The sequence below is a fragment of the Nothobranchius furzeri genome, chromosome 16, assembly GCF_043380555.1.
Source record: "Nothobranchius furzeri strain GRZ-AD chromosome 16, NfurGRZ-RIMD1, whole genome shotgun sequence".
In the NCBI taxonomy this organism is placed as follows: domain Eukaryota; kingdom Metazoa; phylum Chordata; class Actinopteri; order Cyprinodontiformes; family Nothobranchiidae; genus Nothobranchius; species Nothobranchius furzeri.
The window spans coordinates 55,472,721-55,492,046 of record NC_091756.1 but is presented as its reverse complement, the minus strand read 5'-3'; the positions used below and the strand labels follow the sequence as shown (position 1 = coordinate 55,492,046).

The 19,326-nt window shown below is 45.6% G+C and overlaps 1 protein-coding gene across 1 annotated transcript in view; it reads left to right on the top strand.

The window, feature by feature from the left end:
- The first annotated feature begins 1,823 nt into the window (after positions 1-1,823).
- arhgap39 (Rho GTPase activating protein 39) overlaps positions 1,824-19,326 on the top strand; it is a 32,821-nt gene continuing 15,318 nt past the window's right edge. The window contains exons 1-3 of the mRNA XM_015962252.3: positions 1,824-1,950; positions 5,507-5,917; positions 16,068-17,331. Coding sequence (XP_015817738.1) covers positions 1,940-1,950; positions 5,507-5,917; positions 16,068-17,331 — 1,686 coding nt within the window. The 5' untranslated portion in view covers positions 1,824-1,939. The remainder of the gene's footprint in view (positions 1,951-5,506; positions 5,918-16,067; positions 17,332-19,326) is intronic.

The following is a 19,326-nucleotide window of genomic DNA, read 5'->3' as shown; positions in this document are numbered from 1 at the left end:
CTTGTGTGCTCCATTCCCCCCTAAGAATCCCCCTTATGTGTCTCTTTGTGTTCCTCATGTGTCCCCTTGGTCTTCAGCCCTCCAGATATTCCCTCCCAGGTCCTGTGTTGCTTCAATCTCCCCCAGTCACCCCTCTGCAGTTTTTTATAGGTTCAGCTTCTCATTCTATTAGTCTCTTTAGTGTGTTTTCTCCACAGGTTTTTGTAGTTTCCCTTCCCCTTAGAATATTAGTTTATTTTGCTGCTCATCTTGTCTTTAGGTTTTTTACTCTTTACTCTTAGGTCATGTTAGTTTCCTCCCTGATTAGTTAATTGCTTTCACCTGGTTCTCTCTCCACACACCTGCAGCCCACCTGCCTCCCATCATGCCCCAGTGTGTATAAGCCCTGTCTTGTCTCAGTGTCTTGTCAGTCCATTGTTGTTGTCAGCGTTGTTTTGGTGCTCTGTGTGAGCTTTGTGTCTCGTCCCCAGGTTTTGTGCTCTAAGTGAGCTTTAGTTCTAGTCTCCAGGTTTTGTGCTCTATGTGAGCTTTTGTTCTCCTGATTCAGGATTTTTGTTTTTGGATTCCTGCCCCTTTGGGTTTTTAGTTCATCATCCTAAGTAAAGGATTTATTTTTAAAACGCTCCTGCCTCGTGTCATCTGGGGTAATCTGCATCTTGGGTCCTAACCACCTCTTTGCTCTCAACGTGACATTCTGTTTTGAGATCATTAAGATTTTATGACTTTGTTTTATTTTGTTTTTATCGGTGAATCACTTTGTGATTCTATGTTTGTGATAAGTGCTATAAAATAAAAATGTACTTACTTACTTTACGTAAGTAGGCCTATTTGTGTTCATTCTTCCTGTATATCCAACTAATCATGAATAATGTTGTGGGTTTGTCTTTATTTTCTTTTTGTTGCATCTAAATTATCCCTTACATTGTGACATCAAACCAAAAATCTAGCACATGCTATTTTCTAAGTTTAGTTTCTTTTACAACTGTATTTTTTATTTACCACAGCAGTGTGAAACAGGCTGTGGCAGTGTCTGATCATTGAGGACTGTGTTGGTTAGAAGAAAACTAATAGTATTTTAACATAATAGTATTTTAACATATGTGTGTGTGTGTTTTGAATGAAGTGTGTGTCACTTTGCAAAACAGTCTAGGAATTATTCAAATTGAGTGTAGTGTTTGGATAATTGTGTTTATATTTTTAGAAAATGAACCCGGTTTTCAAACTTGTGTAAACAATTGAAAAACTGTAACAACTGAATGCTACCAAGTACAAAAACTCAGCTACTAGATAAAACACTTTTTGCTATAAAATGATTTTTGCCCAAAAAAGAGAAGGAAAAATGAATGAAATCAATATTGTTTGCAATCCAGTTTTTTATTACCAAAGTGGCTTATTATGGAGGCTTTTATTATGAAAGTATCAATCATATTACGTTGGTGTTGCTTTGATAATTGTCTGGAAAGAGAGGGTCAACTCCTTACGAGATTACCGGCACATAACCTGAATGGAAAAACGAAAAGGGAGAATTTCATGTTGTGCACTGAAGGGAAAGCATTGGCTGGCGGGACGACCTACTCAAAGCATGTAATATAATATTTATTAATAAACATTTTTAGTGGATAATAGGTGTACTAGTTAGATACATCAGTGCCCTAATTTTCAATTATTTTATTAGTTTTTTAAACCTGTATAATGGTTTTACCAGTGAAATTATCTCATAATTGTGTGAAGCATTTCAAGTTAATTCTGGCATGTGAGCCGGTGTCACAGAACACCGGCTGACGCGCTTTTTCATATGTGCAAACTCCGCCTATTCGTACGCCGGAGTGAATATGATGCGAACCCAGTGACTCGGCGACTGCGGCTACAGCAATTTCGGCAACATGGGTGACGTTGTAATGGGATTTATTGTTAGAGGGTTTTAGAAGCCGTGGGGAAAATGGCAGACAGGTAAGTTTGGAACGCATGTGCTCTTTTCCAAGTCGCTGCTGTTCGAAAGGAAGGCGGATAGGCAGCACGAGCCAGGCTCGGAGGCTGCTGGTGCGTTCGGTCTCTCTGAAGATAAGCTAGCTCGCCACGTATTTGCTTTAAAAAATGAACGTTTTTCATCCAGTAAAAAAATCTATGGGGCAAGTTAAGTTAGGTGTGTTTTTCGCTACTGGCTGGTTGGTTAGGGCTTGTCCTGGGCATGGTTGTGGCGTGTGTAGGCTGGGTGGTGCTAGTGATGCTGCCACTGCACCTGTCGTACCGAACCCCCGATTCTTCGCTGGAATGCAACTTAATTTGCTTTGCTTACTTGATGCTAGCAGCACATCTGTCCCCGAGCTGTTCCCCAGCTCGGTTAGCCTGGCTCAGCGGGGTTGAGCCTCGGCTGGTCAGATTACTGCTCGCAGCATCCCCCTCCGAAAGGATAGAGGTGCCTCCCCATGAAGAGCGACCAGGATCGGAACAATCCTGACTCCTAACGGGTCTGTTGGTGTCGATGAGCGGAAAATGTCTGTCTCTCACGCACAAGCAAGCATAACTAGATAAATACAGTTGCTGACAAATGCACGCTTTAATAACACCAGAGGCTCTGTCAGCACATGTCTACTAAACGGACGGGACCTTGTTTTAAATGTACCCTTCACTGAACGTGATGACTGGAGTGGGACGGTGCTGGAAGAGGAGTGACGTGCTTTTAATTATTCTCATCCTGATGTAAACGTGAAAGAGGCAGCAGAGAGATAATGGCAGCAGCAGCTTCCAGGCTTGGCTTCATTATTGATGACTGCTAAATGAATGTTGCAGGATATTGGGCCTGGTGTGAATCAGTGCTGCAGGTGGATGGTCAATTCAACACGAGATCCATCACCTATCCTCAAATACCTTTAGACATGGAGAGTCTATGCTATACTTAACACTGTAAAATAGTGAAAGACAGCTGATCCCTGTCTCTCTTTCTCTTTCTGAGAAAAATGTCTCACTAGATGGATTTTAATAAAGGAAATTTGATCTTCATCCATCAATCTATCAATTTCCAGAACCCGCTTGTCCATGCAGGGTGCTGTTGCCTATCTCCAGCAGTCAACGGGCAGCAGGCAGGGTACACTCTGGACAGGTTGCCAGTCCATCGCAGGGCAACATAGAGACACACAGGATAAACAACCAAGTACACATACATCTAAGGATAATTTAGAGAGACCAATTAACCTGACGGTCATGTTTTTGGACTGTGGGAAGAAGCCAGAGTACCTGGAGAGAACCCACGCAAGCACAGGGAGAACATGCAAACTCCTTGCAGAAAGACCCCAGGTCGGGATGTGAATCCAGGACTTTCTTGCTGCAAGGCAACAGGTCTAACCACTGTGGCACCGTGCATTCCCTTATGAATAATCTAATTCAAGATGGCTGCCATATAAATAATATATGGTATACAGCTTATATATTAGGTTAAAATCTGGCATGTTAGTAGTCGAGTTATTCACAACACATCTGCAGAGAAGGGCTCCTCAATAATAGAAAAAAATACCAAGGTCTCCAATATGTGGAGCAATACTGAAATCACATTTTTTTTAAAACAAGGGAAGCCAACGTCATTTACTTCTCATCCACTCGAGTCATAGTCAAACTTCTCAGCTTCAGACATACCATAAGCTTAGTTTGTGTGATGTTCCAAACACACAGTTAGACTCACTCTGCAGGGCCACTAGTTCATCTAGTTGTGTGCATTTTACTAAAGTTTTCTATTCTTATACAAAATTTGAACAGAATGAAGATATTTTTGTCAGGTCACATGTCATTTGTTGTAACAGTGCTCCTTGACAATAAATCTAGTATCTTTGACAGCTTTACTAGGAGCCGAGGATTATACGTGTAGCATGACCGGCACAGCTGAATGTGTGGGTATTAGGGTAATGCCTCCAAAAAATGTGCCAATTTTTCCTGCTAATTTTTCCTGTTGGGGTTCACTCTTGTTTTGAGCTTCAGGTGCTGCCAGGTGTGTTCCCGGCATCATCTTTAATATAATTTTCTGAAGAAAGGATGAAGGAAAGACACACACAGATGTGATTTTGAAAGCTGTGTAAAAATACCTGCAGTAAAACTACAAAAAAACAAGAAAAAAGTAGTTCGAAAAGACTTAAGGGCACTTTGTGTGGTCTGGAGGATTAGGAAAGCACTCTAGGAAGTTGGTCCATTAACTGCCTATGAACTCATATACGATTTTATTTCAATCTGCCCCACCCCACCCCACCTCCCTCCATTGTTCTTCTTTTGAATATTATTTATTTATTTCTGTTTTCTATTTAAATAAAGCAGATGAAAAGAATTTTGGGGCTAAAACTAGAGATTGCTCAATATAGGTTTTTCTAATGCCAATACTGATATGTTGAGGTCATGGTCGTCCATCCGATGCCTCAGGAAGAAAAAGTATATATTTTTTGGGAAAAAACTATTTTTTTTTTGTTTTTTCAAAAATTACAGGAATGTGTTAAAAATACCAAACCGGTAAAGAAAAAGAAAGGTCAGCTGACAATAATGTTTTAGAGCATTTATTGATGTGTTTATCGGCAGGATTCTCTTTAGGGGTCAAATTGAACCCATTATTTTTTTAGAACAGTTGCCACATGTCCTAATACACTGGCCAGCACATTTAACTGACCTCTACTCACCGGGGCTTGTGTGTTTCACTGGTATTGAACAAAACTTGTTTGGCAGTTTAGTCATTATCATGTGTCAGCTGTCAGACTGTGTTCAGCACAGGAAACTGGCGGATGAGGAGCTAATGCAGCTCTGAAGGTAGTCTATCAATACTGCTTAAGTCTGAAGGGATCAGGACATTCAGATTCACTTCAGTGCCTCAATCAGTGGATTAAGGATCTTCGTCACAATGAAGGTTCTGGTTTGGATGATTATTGTTGTCTTAAGGTCATAACAGTTGTGCATCCCTAAGCTGTGGAGGCACAATCTGAGTTATAGCTTGAAGGAAAGGTCATTTATCAGTCTTTCCTCCAGTTGATATTATTATTATTAAAGGGGAGAAATAAGTGACTAAAGTCATTTATCCAACACGTATGGGTGGATAGATTTATTCTTTTACTGGTTTATTATCTTCATAATCTTACATAAATCTATTATTATTAACAAATGATACAATTAGATTTTTATTTACCTGCTTATCAATAATATATTAACAAATGTGGCTTTTCTTTATTTGCCGATAAATTACATGTATTTATATAATGTCTTCTACAGACCAAACCCCCGCCCACACTGTTTTACATATAAATATTTTTACATATTTAAATATAATTGGCCACTCTGAATTTCACATGCAGGCTGAACGTGAAACTACTCTTCTATCCCTATTTCCTGCATTAGCCGTCGATGGCATCATCTTCTTTCCCTTAAGAGGCAAGCAGTAAAGTGTAGGTAGAGGTGAAATTACAGCTTTAATGACTGCTGTCATTCATTTTATTTGATAGTTATTCTGCTAAAGATTTCCTTCTAACCTCTTTCTCTGCAGGTTGGAGTGGGTGGAGATCATTGAGCCTCGCACAAGAGAACGTATGTACGCCAATCTGCTGACGGGCGAGTGTGTGTGGGACCCTCCACAGGGAGTTCCCTTCAAGCCAACTGATGATAACCAGTGGTGGGAGCTTTTTGATCCTAAAACCTCACGCTTCTACTACTATAATGCCTCCACTCAGAGGACAGTGTGGCACAGGCCTCAGGGATGTGACATCATCCCACTAGCCAAGCTTCAGACTTTAAAACAGCACACAGATGCCACCAACCCCCATTCTGCAGGTGGAGGGAGAGTATCTGCTGATAACAGCCCAGGACGTAATAGTGGGGTCAGTCAAGAGGGAAGCACCTCCTCCTCTCTGGACCAAGAGTTTTCTGAAAAACAAGTCAGCAAAGATGAATCAGACAGGTAAGGCTACTGAAGTCTCTCTTGCCATTACTGAACTCAATAAGAAATGTTTATTTGGTACATTTGGATCTTTGTAGAATGTTTGATCACTTTTCTAATCGTCAAACGTGTTTGTCTGTTCATTTTTAATGTGTGTGTGTGCGTGTTTTATGTTAGGATGCCAAATGCTATCATTTTTTCTGCTAAATTAAATTACATACGGGAATAAAGACACTTTGAACCATGAAGTTTTAAAATGGGTTAACGCTATCAACATATAAGATTGTGACTTAGTTTATTATTTAAATGGTCACCTATAACACTATGACCAATCACAGCCCTGACCCTCTAGGTTAAACCTTTACTAGGCCTTTGAAGCCCTGGTGTGGGTTCTGGCATCAAGTCACTAGTTGCTGATCCTTTACGTTTGGAAGATATGAGAAGTTTGACGGTCAGAATCTCAGATTGTTTGTGGTAAAAAGGCTAATCGAACCAGATGGCTTCTCTGGCATTGATACTGTACATATCACCTGCCACCACAGATTGATTTGAGATCTTAAATAAAATATTCAAGACTCAAAAAATAGTCTACTAATCTCCTTCTTGTAGCTGTTTAGAGCCTTCACTTCATTGCCAACAATGTTGATCCGTCTGTTTGAAGATCTTTTCTCGAAGTTAGTCACAATCTCTTTGGTTTAGGGCATGATCAGGAGAAGATAATTTCACCCATGGATGTAATTTTTTTTGGGGGGGGGGGGGGGGGCACGATCAAGTTTTGACCCTTGCACTTTTTACCGTCCAAAAACAATATTACGCTATATTAAATAGACACTGATTGAGTACTAGGACCAAGCAGAAAACAAGCCTGTTGTGTTGAAGCCTGTTTTCCCGTTAGCACATACTGTAACCCCCCCCCCCCATGATTCTACCAGATGTTCATCAGATTCCCGTTCTCTGTCCCCCTTCTACACCCCACAAGTTTTAATGTGGCCTGAATTAGAAAGTCACTGGAAGTCCAAGGTGTGAAGGTTGATCAGTACTAGATTTAGGACAGGCACCATGTGGTAATGCTGTGTTACTGATCAATACATCAGACAGGATCCTTCCCAGCTAAACACATTGATGTCTGTCTGACATATAATCAGCAAACCAGGGGACAGTTGACATTCCAATATCCATCCTGAGCTCATCAAAGAAGGTTGGATGGTGCTGGTGGTGAATGCAGTCGATGGTGCTGAAGGCTGAGGATGATGTTCAAGGTTGTGGGTGGTGCTGAATGCTGTGGATGGTACTCAAGTTTGTGGATGGTGCTGAATGCTGTAGATGGTGCTGAAGGCTGTGGATGGTGCTGAATGCTGTGGGTGGTGCTGAAGGCTGCGGATGGTGCTGAATGCTGTGGATGGTGCTGAAGGCTGTGGATGGTGCTGAAGGCTGTAGATGGTGCTTAATGCTGTGGATAGTGCTGCAGGTGGTGCTGAAAGATGAGAATGGTACTCAATGTTGCGAGTGGTGCTGAAGGCTGTGGATGGTGCTGAAGGCTGTGGGTGGTGCTGAATGCTGTGGGTGGTGCTGAATGATGTGGGTGGTGCTGAATGCTGTGGATGGTGCTGAATGATGTAGATGGTGCTGAATGCTGTGGGTGGTGCTGAAGGTTGTGGATGGTGCTGAAGCCTGTGGACGGTGCTGAAGGCTGTGGATGGTGATGAAGGCTGAAGGCTGTGGATGGTGATGAAGGCTGAAGGCTGTAGATGGTGCTGAAGGCTGTGGATGATGCTGAGGGCTGTGGATGGTGCTGAAGGCTGTGGATGGTGATGAAGGCTCTGGATGGTGCTGAAGGCTGTGGACGGTGCTGAAGGCTGTGGATGGTGCTGAAGGCTGAAGGCTGTAGATGGTGCTGAAGGCTGTGGATGATGCTGAGGGCTGTGGATGGTGCTGAAGGCTGTGGATGGTGCTGAAGGCTGTGGATGGTGCTGAGGGCTCTGGATGGTGATGAAGGCTCTGGATGGTGCTGAAGGCTGTGGATGGTGATGAAGGCTGTGGATGGTGATGAAGGCTGTAGGTGATGCTGAAGGCTCTGGATGGTGCTGAAGGCTGTGGATGGTACTGAAGCCTGCGGATGGTGCAGAATGCTGTGGATGGTGCTGAAGCCTGCGGATGGTGCTGAAGGCTGTGGATGGTGCTGAAGGCTGTGGATGGTGCTGAAGGCTGTGGATGGTGCTGAAGGCTGTGGGTGGTGCTGAAGGCTGAGAGTGGCACTGAAAGCTGAGAATTGTACGCAAGGTTGTGGATGGTGCTGAAGGCTGTGGATGGTGCTGAAGGCTGTAGACGGTGCTGAAGGCTGTGGATGATGCTGAAGGCTGTGGATGATGCTGAAGGCTGTGGATAGTGCAGAAGGCTGTGGATGATGCAGAATGCTGTGGATGGTGCTGAAGGCTGTGGATGGTGCTGAAGGCTGTGGATGGTGATGAAGGCTCTGGATGGTGATGAAGGCTCTGGATGGTGCTGAAGGCTGTGGATGGTGCTGAAGGCTGTGGATGGTGCTGAAGGCTGTGGACGGTGCTGAAGGCTGTGGACGGTGCTGAAGGCTGTGGACGGTGCTGAAGGCTGTGGATGGTGCTGAAGGCTGTGGATGGTGATGAAGGCTGAAGGCTGTAGATGGTGCTGAAGGCTGTGGATGATGCTGAGGGCTGTGGATGGTGCTGAAGGCTGTGGATGGTGCTGAAGGCTGTGGATGGTGCTGAAGGCTGTGGATGGTGCTGAGGGCTCTGGATGGTGATGAAGGCTCTGGATGGTGCTGAAGGCTCTGGATGGTGCTGAAGGCTGTGGATGGTGCTGAATGCTGTGGATGGTGCTGAATGCTGTGGATAGTGCTGAAGGCTGAGAGTGGCACTGAAAGCTGAGAATTGTACGCAAGGTTGTGGATGGTGCTGAAGGCTGTGGATGGTGCTGAATTCTGTAGATGGTGCTGAAGGCTGTGGATGATGCTGAAGGCTGTAGATAGTGCAGAAGGCTGTGGATGATGCTGAATGCTGTGGATGGTGCTGAAGGCTGTAGATGATGCTGAAGGCTGTAGATGATGCTGAAGGCTGTGGATGGTGATGAAGGCTGTGGATGGTGCTGAAGGCTGTGGACGGTGCTGAAGGCTGTGGATGGTGATGAAGGCTGAAGGCTGTAGATGGTGCTGAAGGCTGTGGATGATGCTGAGGGCAGTGGATGGTGCTGAAGGCTGTGGATGGTGCTGAGGGCTCTGGATGGTGCTGAGGGCTATGGATGGTGATGAAGGCTGTGGATGGTGCTGAATGCTGTGTATGGTGCTGAATGCTGTGGATGGTGCTGAATGCTGTGGATGGTGCTGAAGGCTGTAGATGGTGCTAATGCTGTGAATAGTGCTGAGGGCTGTGGATGATGCTGAAAGCTGAGAATGGTACTCAAGGCTGTGGATGGTGCCGAAGGCTGTGGATGGTGCTGAAGGCTGTGGGTGGTGCTGAATGCTGTGGATGGTGCAGAATGCTGTGGATGGTGCTGAATGCTGTGGGTGGTGCTGAAGGTTGTGGATGGTGCTGAATGCTGTGGATGGTGCTGAATGCTGTGAATGGTGCTGAATGCTGTGGATGGTGCTGAAGGTTGTGGATGGTGCTGAAGCCTGCGGATGGTGCTGAATGCTGTGGATGGTGCTGAAGCCTGCGGATGGTGCTGAAGCCTGCGGATGGTGCTGAATGCTGTGGGTGGTGCTGAAGGCTGCGGATGGTGCTGAAGGCTGTGGATGATGCTGAAGGCTGTGGATAGTGCAGAAGGCTGTGGATAGTGCAGAAGGCTGTGGATGATGCAGAATGCTGTGGATGGTGCTGAAGGCTGTGGATGGTGCTGAAGGCTGTAGATGATGCTGAAGGCTGTGGATGGTGATGAAGGCTCTGGATGGTGATGAAGGCTGTGGATGGTGCTGAAGGCTGTGGACGGTGCTGAAGGCTGTGGACGGTGCTGAAGGCTGTGGACGGTGCTAAAGGCTGTGGATGGTGATGAAGGCTGAAGGCTGTAGATGGTGCTGAAGGTTGTGGATGGTGCTGAAGGCTGTGGATGGTGCTGAAGGCTGTGGATGGTGCTGAGGGCTCTGGATGGTGATGAAGGCTCTGGATGGTGCTGAATGCTGTGGATGGTGCTGAATGCTGTGGATGGTGCTGAATGCTGTGGATGGTGCTGAAGGCTGAGAGTGGCACTGAAAGCTGAGAATTGTACGCAAGGTTGTGGATGGTGCTGAAGGCTGTGGATGGTGCTGAATGCTGTAGATGGTGCTGAAAGCTGTGGATGATGCTGAAGGCTGTGGATAGTGCAGAAGGCTGTGGATGATGCTGAATGCTGTGGATGGTGCTGAAGGCTGTGGATGGTGCTGAAGGCTGTGGATGGTGCTGAAGGCTGTAGATGGTGCTGAAGGCTGTAGATGGTGCTGAAGGCTGTAGATGATGCTGAAGGCTGTAGATGATGCTGAAGGCTGTGGATGGTGATGAAGGCTCTGGATGGTGCTGAAGGCTGTGGACGGTGCTGAAGGCTGTGGACGGTGCTGAAGGCTGTGGACGGTGCTGAAGGCTGTGGACGGTGCTGAAGGCTGTGGACGGTGCTGAAGGCTGTGGATGGTGATGAAGGCTGAAGGCTGTAGATGGTGCTGAAGGCTGTGGATGGTGCTGAGGGCTGTGGATGGTGATGAAGGCTCTGGATGGTGATGAAGGCTCTGGATGGTGCTGAAGGCTGTGGATGGTGCTGAATGCTGTGGATGGTGCTGAATGCTGTGGATGGTGCTGAAGGCTGTGGATGGTGCTGAAGGCTGTAGATGGTGCTAATGCTGTGAATAGTGCTGAAGGCTGTGGATGGTGCCGAAGGCTGTGGATGGTGCTGAAGGCTGTGGGTGGTGCTGAATGCTGTGGATGGTGCTGAATGCTGTGGATGGTGCTGAATGCTGTGGGTGGTGCTGAAGGTTGTGGATGGTGCTGAAGGCTGTGGATGGTGCTGAATGCTGTGGATGGTGCTGAATGCTGTGAATGGTGCTGAAGCCTGCGGATGGTGCTGAATGCTGTGGGTGGTGCTGAAGGCTGTGGATGGTGCTGAAGGCTGTGGATGGTGCTGAATGCTGTGGGTGGTGCTGAAGGCTGTGGATAGTGCTGAAGGCTGAGAGTGGCACTGAAAGCTGAGAATTGTACGCAAGGTTGTGGATGGTGCTGAAGGCTGTGGATGGTGCTGAATGCTGTAGATGGTGCTGAAGGATGTAGATGGTGCTGAAGGATGTAGATGGTGCTGAAGGCTGTGGATGATGCTGAAGGCTGTGGATGATGCTGAAGGCTGTGGATAGTGCAGAAGGCTGTGGATGGTGCTGAATGCTGTGGATGATGCTGAATGCTGTGGATGGTGCTGAAGGCTGTGGATGATGCTGAAGGATTTAGATGATGCTGAAGGATGTGGATGGTGATGAAGGCTCTGGATGGTGCTGAAGGCTCTGGATGGTGCTGAAGGCTCTGGATGGTGCTGAAGGCTCTGGATGGTGCTGAAGGCTGTGGATGGTGCTGAAGGCTGTGGATGGTGCTGAAGGCTGTGGACGGTGCTGGAGGCTGTGGACGGTGCTGAAGGCTGTGGACGGTGCTGAAGGCTGTGGACGGTGCTGAAGGCTGTGGATGATGATGAAGGCTGTGGATGGTGATGAAGGCTGTAGATGGTGCTGAAGGCTGTAGATGGTGCTGAAGGCTGTGGATGATGCTGAAGGCTGTAGATGGTGATGAAGGCTCTGGATGGTGATGAAGGCTGTGGATGATGTTGAAGGCTGTAGATGATGCTGAAGTCTGTGGATAGTGCTGAATGCTGTGGATGGTGCTGATGGCTGTGGATGGTGCTGAAGGCTGTAGATGATGCTGAAGGCTGTGGATGATGCTAAAGGCTGTAGATGATGCTGAAGGCTGTGGATGGTGATGAAGGCTGTGGATGGTGCTGAGGGCTGTGGGTGATGCTGAAAGCTGTAGATGATGCTGAAGGCTGTGGATGGTGATGAAGGCTGTGGATGGTGATGAAGGCTGTGGATGGTGATGAAGGTTGTGGATGGTGCTGAAGGCTGTGGATGGTGCTGAAGGCTGTGGATGGTGCTGAAGGCTGTGGATGGTGCTGAAGGCTCTGGATTCTGCTGAAGGCTGTGGATGATGCTGAAGGCGGTGGATGGTGCTGAAGACTGTGGATGGTGCTGAAGGCTGTGGATGGTGCTGAAGTCTGTGGATGATGCTGAAGGCTGTGGATGGTGCTGAAGTCTGTGGATGGTGCTGAAGGCTGTGGATGATTCTGAAGGCTGTGGATGGTGCTGAAGGCTAGTAGAACATAAATCCCTACATTTCATTGAAGCATTAAAACAACTAAAGCAAAAAATTTGGAGTCATTTAAAGGAATGACTTGACATTATTACATTGTATTATCGTTATTTAAATATCATGACAATTATTAATTTATTGCTATTATTAATTCACATTGTACTAAATCCCTTATTGCCTCAAATTTTAAAAATAAAAAGGGGGAAATTTTCATAGCTTTTTTTCTTGGTTTGGAAGTTAAACAGTTATTATTGTAAGAAACATGAGAAGACATAAAATGGACATCTAGACAGTCAGCTGGGAGTTCAGGTTGTCAGGTTCCCAGGGGACTGCTCTCACCTTCAGTACAAGCCAGAGTCCTTCCATCTACAGCAGGGGTGTCAAACATGCGGCCCGCGGGCCGGAGCCTGCCCGCAAGCGGATTAAATCCGGCCCCCGAGATGGTTGTGTGAACTTTATTTTCATACTTTACAATGTAGAGTTAAAATAAACTTATCTTTGTGAGCAAGTTTCCTCTGTAATGAGTATAAATAAAACAAAGCTGCGCTCAAGGCCCACACAAGAACTTGAATCACATCCTGAAGTTGGCCGCCACTCAGGATGTGACTTCTGATACTGATGTTCTGATGAAAGCTAAAAGATGTAAAGTAAAATGAGTCAAATATACTTTAAGTGCTGCATGAAACTGATCCAGCCATGTGATCTGTAAGCTTTGAATCACTAAGGAATGTTTTTTTTTTGTTTGTTGATTTATTTATTTATTTTAAAATTTTCAAGTACACTTCAGGTGTTGTACTTGTACTATTTTGGATACACTGTCCTCAGGCTCCAGCCTTGTTTTATATTGATTGTATAAAACAAAGAAAACAATCTGAAGTTTTTTTTTTTTAATTTACCGGTCCGGCCCACTTGGGACTAGATTTCCCTCCATGTGGCCCCTGAGCTAAAATGAGTTTGACACCCCTGATCTACAGAAATATGCAAATCTTTGCTGTTGTTGAGTGTCTCAGAGATGAACAAGAGTCTGTCTACAGAGAACTGGTGGAACACTATGGTACCATGTTGGAAGATACATGTAATCTTAAATGTGAAAAAATGAGATCATTGTGAACTTTAGGAGTAGCGGGATTATATCACACACTTTTCCATAATGAGAGAAGTAGAGGTGGTGGAGGAAAATAAATGCATCTATGTTCACCTGGACAGCAGACTGGAGTCACACACAACAGTGAAGCTGGAGACAAGAGGGGACAGAACAAACAGAACAAAGTTGAGATCTTTCATTGTTGGCAGCAAGAGTGAAACATGTCTTCTATGTTGTGAAGAGGGAAATCTCATCTGTTGGGGCAGAAGCATCAGAGCCTGTGATCGTAAAAAGTTTAACAAGCTGATAAACAAGGATGGTTCTGTTCTGGGGATTGATCTGGGGCCACTTGTTCATCCTCCTGGACAAAGGAGGATGTTTCAAAAAATGAAGAACAAGATTGACAACCCTGAGCGTCCTCTTCAGTAGACAGTAATTCAACAACTGATTTTCTGCAGTCAGGCTTCTCCAGGTCTGCTGCAACACAGACTGCCACAGCTACAACCAGACACAAAAACTCTTTAGTAAAACTTAAATGTAGCGTTATTGTGACAAATAATTTCCCTCCAGTAATAACCGAATGAAGATGGTTTATCAGCCAATTTCAAAAGGCTGCAAATAAAGTTGGAGAAGAAAATAAAGAGGAGTGGAGAAGCATGCGAGACATGGATAGACAAAGTGTTTTGTGATACTTGATAGCAAAACCCAGTAAACTTAATCCTGCCCTTATTTTTACCTCTCTCCCAAACGTATTGACACCCACACACACACACACACACACACACATACCAACACTCACAGAGCTGCTATTGAGCTCCAGCCTGGGAGATCAGTCTGTAAAACTATTTAGAAGCGGAGGGTGTCCAAGGCACCAATCAATTTCACACGTCCCTTTTTCTCACCCTGTTTACCTCTTGTTCGCCGACCCTCCTCCCCAATACGGCTGTTGGACGGTCTGAATGGAACAGCCTGTTGATTGGGAGCTGATGAAGTAAAGGTCTGTTGTTGCCATAGTCTTGTTTTTCTGGCAACCAAAGGCAGATGCTTTGTTCCTCAAACCTTTTTATGCTCTGTACGAGGAGCTTGTATCCCTGCAGTGTACAACATAAAAAATATATTAGCAGTAGTTGTTAATAATTTTGTTTTGTTTATTTATATACTACTAAGAGCTGATGTATTTTTGTGTCCCACTTCTGTTCTCTCAACTGTCATGAATCTGGGTCTGCTGGAAGTCTGCTTGTAACAAAGGTGAGGTCTTCATCAGAGACTTGCCCCTTTTTAATTTCATAAACCATCAATGGACCTCACCTCATCCTTTGATGATGCCAGCTGTCATTACTTAAGCTTTTTGAATTTAACCTCCTATGTTCCTAATGGGGTCCAATGACCCCCAGGAGTTTTATTTTTTTTTTTTTTTTTTGAGGAGTGAGCACTAGGGTTGGGCGGAGCAGAAGACACGCGGAGAAGTTTGTTTTGTCCTCCTTAAGTTAGTAAACAAATGGGCCATTCCCATCTGTACCGGGTCGGCCTGGGCCGGGTAGCGTAGGTTGTTTACATATCTGGATGGCCTGGTATTTTTCCGGGTCAACCAAGGCTCATTCTCAGCCCTCTTCTCGAGGGGTTCTGCTTCAGGCCGACCAGGGCCAACACACCCACTGCTGACAGCAAATTCACACCTTCCATTAGAGCAAGCCTCTGATTGGTGGGTAGAATCAGCCCACATGGGCTTAAGGCAAGGATGTGTGGAATCAACCAGGCCAGGCTGGGGCCGAATGGGGCTACCCGGCCCGGGCCGACCCGGTACAGATGGGAATGGCCCATGTGAGCAGTGTTGCCTTTGGAGACTGATGAGAAGCACACTGCTTCCTGTCTCACAGAGACTGCTGTGTGCTCCTCACAGCAGTCTGTCCTCATGCTGCCGCGGCTGGACCGGTAGTTCTGAGCAGCCGTCGCAGAAGATGTTTACTCCACTGCATCTAGACTGAAAATGAATCAGGCATGTGGAAAGCCGCTGCTGGCTGATTATCTCCACCAATCAGAGGCTCCCTCTAGAAGTCAGGCATGAACTTCAGCCAACGTATCAGTCCATTGTGAGTGTGTTGGATCGGCTTCGCACAAAACTGACAGCTGGAAAGCAGGTCCAAAAAAATATACGTCAACTTAAAATTGCACAGATTACCCAGATGTGAAAGCCTGTGGTTAGGCTTGTGTCCCAGCCAATTTCTGACTCATTCTCCCTTTGTTAAGTAATGTGCCATGTACCTAAAGTTAATTTTAACAAATCTGGAGCAGAATGCCATCATAACAGGACAGTGGTTTCCTGTAACATGCTTAGGATGTTCCTAGCTGGACTTCACACGCCTATTAGGTGCTTCCCAGCAAGCCTCTTCTTCAGGCTTGGCTACAGGGTGAGGCCCTGTGTTCTCTGAGGGTTCAAAGATCAGAACCTGAAAACTTCTGGAGTGCTTTTTTGTTGTTTACCGTTTCTTTACCTTGATATTTACCTATAGGCAAAGTTACAAGTTTCTGCAATCTTACAAATAGTTTTTAAAAACACCCAAATGAAAGTCAGATCCTAGCAACTGATTTGACTGAGCTAGTTTTATTGTTTGTTTTTTTCCGATCACTTTGATGTTAATTTGATGAAAAGCTTTGTGATGTTTGGAACTGGCTCTGGTTTTAGTTCACCGTGCCCTGTTAAGAATATAAAATCTGTATTTGAATGGTGTTTTTTTTTCTTTTCCCTTCTCAGGACATCTCCCTTTAGGTGGAATACTGGGACAAAGGAGCGGATGCTGATCAAAGTGACGGACAGAGAACCCAGCTTTTTGGCTCATCAAGGAAATAGCCTCTCGCCCTGTGAACCCACGACACCAAGTGCTCTCTCCCGAAACCACCATGTGTCTGGAGGAGTCTCAGCGTCAGACCCTGACGGCTCCCCTGTGTTGTATGGAGACCGCCGTCAGTCTCCATTTCTGAAGCGGGCGGAGCTGGGCAGCATTTGCTCTCATCGTCGCCCCTCAGCCGACTCACAGCCTCCGTCACCTCGCTACGCCTTTGAGCCCCCACTGTATGAGGAGCCACCATCAGAGTGTCAGCCCCCTCCCATTTACGAAGAGCCTCCTGCAGACATGCATCTGTCTGACTTGTGTTCTCCCTATGGCTCTACAAAATCACCTGCACGCAAGTCTCCAGCTCCCCTCTACCTCTCTCCAAAGCAGAGTCAGTCACCCTATGGCCAATTGGTTCTCACCCGACAGAAGTGCCCAGAAAAAACCCAGAGTCTGGAGTACAGCCCTGTGGGAAAAGAGTATGTCAAGCAGCTAGTGTATGTAGAGCAATCATGTTCCAGCCCTCGCTTCAAGACCGCGGACCGTCTGTTGCGGTATGGCACCACCGGGGGCTATAGTGGTCCATATGGGGGATCTTTTACTCTCCAACACAGCCAGTCACTAATCCGAGACCCTCGCCAGCTTTTAGACTATCGTGGGGAGGTTAGAGAAGGAGACCAGAGGTTGCTCTATGAAGACTCCATATCCTGGACATCTAGCCAGACTCACTCACTCTCCTCCACAGCCAGGCCTGGGACTTTCTCCCCAAGTAGTAACCGCAAACGCAAAAGCCGCAAACCATCCCTCCCTCCGGAGTTGGGACACTGCGGAGAGGCGGAGTTATCGGGCACAGCATCAGAAGCAATGATGGCCCAGGCAAGGCTGGCATGGGAGGCACAGCAGGTGATGAAACAGAGAAGCAGTTGGGATTCTGGGCATGGAGGGAGAGTGGCCCAAAGTGAAGGCTCCAAAGATGGCTATGAGAGCGATGGGGCAGTACCTCTGCCGTTTCCAGGACCAGTAGTGAGGGCATTCAGCGAGGATGAGGCACTGGCGCAGAGTGAGGGTCACCACTGGAAACACAGCACTTTTGATCGCTTGGGCTTCCCTCAGGCCCTTTTGGAGAAAAGCCTCTCTGTTCAGACCAACCTGGCCTCTCCTGAACCTTACCTCCACCCTTCACAGGTACTGGTCCAACAATCAGCTTGATAATGAAAAAAATTACATTCACAATTGTCAGTTAAGCTACATTTCTGTGGTTAGTTTGACATTTCTTTCCAGCAGGTAAAAATGGTCAAAGCTTTTTCAAATCAAATCAAATTTTATTTGTATAGCGCCTTCCACTGCCTTCATAGAAGCCCAAGGCGCTGAACTTAACATAAAAACAACAAAAGAGCAAAGAGACCACAAGACAGATTAAAACTGCATAATTACTAAAATAACAAAACGGATACATTTATTCTGTGGCGTCTAGTTGTTGAAGTTTTTAACTTCAAACTTAGAAAGCAATACTACAGTGCTGCAGGACTAGTGAAATAGTTATATTTCTGCGAAACACCTTTATGGGAGCAAGTTATTAATACAGTCTTGGTGCATGTAATTTTAATCTCGTCTTTGGGGTTTAACACAACACCGAGACCTTTGAAGGGGTGGGTGCTCAATACCTAAAAAAGGCTCATAGAGAAGATTCACGATCCAACAAGTTTCTGAGAATTCAGACTTAAGTAACAACATATTATGCACAATTTTTTATTTCATGTTATTAATAGAAGGTAATGTTATTCCATTCATTTCATTGTTTTCGTGTTTAAAGCAGACTAGTGCTATGGATGTTCTGACCACATCTTTTGCCCCTGATCCGAGTCCCAAGTTATTTGATTTTGAATAACCGATGATACCGAATCCCATTCCTATAGTTCAGCACATTAAAAAAAAGAAGAAAAATGGAGAACACATCCAAGTTGCCCTGTAAGGTTGTTGTTTTTTTTTCTTTCTTTTTTTTAACAGTTTTTCTCAATTGCTAAAACACTAAAATCCATTGACTGAAGAAAGTTCTCAGTTGCTTGAACTCATTAAGCTAACTGTTGAGCCTGTTGTCAAAACCTTAAACAATTTCACACGGTTTAGCAAAACTAAACGCATTCTCATTCCTGAAACACATTCTGCACTCTAATGTACATGTCATCCATAACGGTAAACACAAGTGGCACACATTTACCCATAACAAGAGCACAAATGTCATTGGTTGAACACAATCAGTCAAAATAGATTTCACTTGTTTCAAATGATGTGACAACCAATATAAGCAAGTTCAGGAGGGCAAGAAAGAGAAAGAGGAGGATGAAGAGGAAGAGCAAGACAAAGGGTGGAAATATGAAATAAAAGCTGAGCAACAATCATAGACCATGTTGTGGTTCATGGGCTGACAATGAGGGAAGCAGGACTTATGGGCCATTCCCATCTGTACCGGGTCGGCCCGGGCCGGGTAGCGTAGGTTGTTTACATATCTGGGTGGCCTGGTATTTTTCCGGGCCAACCAAGGCTCATTCTCAGCCCTCTTCTCGAGGGGGTCTGCTTCAGGTCGACCAGGGCCAACACACCCACTGCTGACAGCAAATTCACACCTTCCATTAGAGCAAGCCTCTGATTGGTGGGTAGAATCAGCCCACATGGGCTTCAGGCAAGGATGTGTGGAATCAACCGGGCCAGGCTGGGGCCGACTGGGGCTACCCGGCCCGGGCCGACCCGGTACAGATGGGAATGGCCCATTAGAGTGCAACCCAATTTGAGCCTCAGGAGGGAAAATATTGCATGTGATGTCGATGAAGTGCTGTGGCCTCACTCAGCCCACAGACAAGAAGAGGCCCATTGATAACATGTTTAGTCCTTTGATGTTTTTCATTTCATTTTTTTTTTCACTGTCATTTAACACTGTAGCGCATTGGACTGCAGGCTGCATATGTATGGTGCAATAAACAAATTGTATGGCCCTGAACATTGTGCTTTCTATTTTTTGGTGTATTGTTTACTGACTGCTTGATGGTGTATGTAATTTTGAGTAATTTGTTTATGATTTGAGAGTAGTGTTTGATTTTGAGCACAGCTAAAACTGTTTCGAGGCGAAAGTTTGATTTTGCAAGAGGAATGAGAGGTTTTGTAAATTGTGCTTGAAGCTGAGGT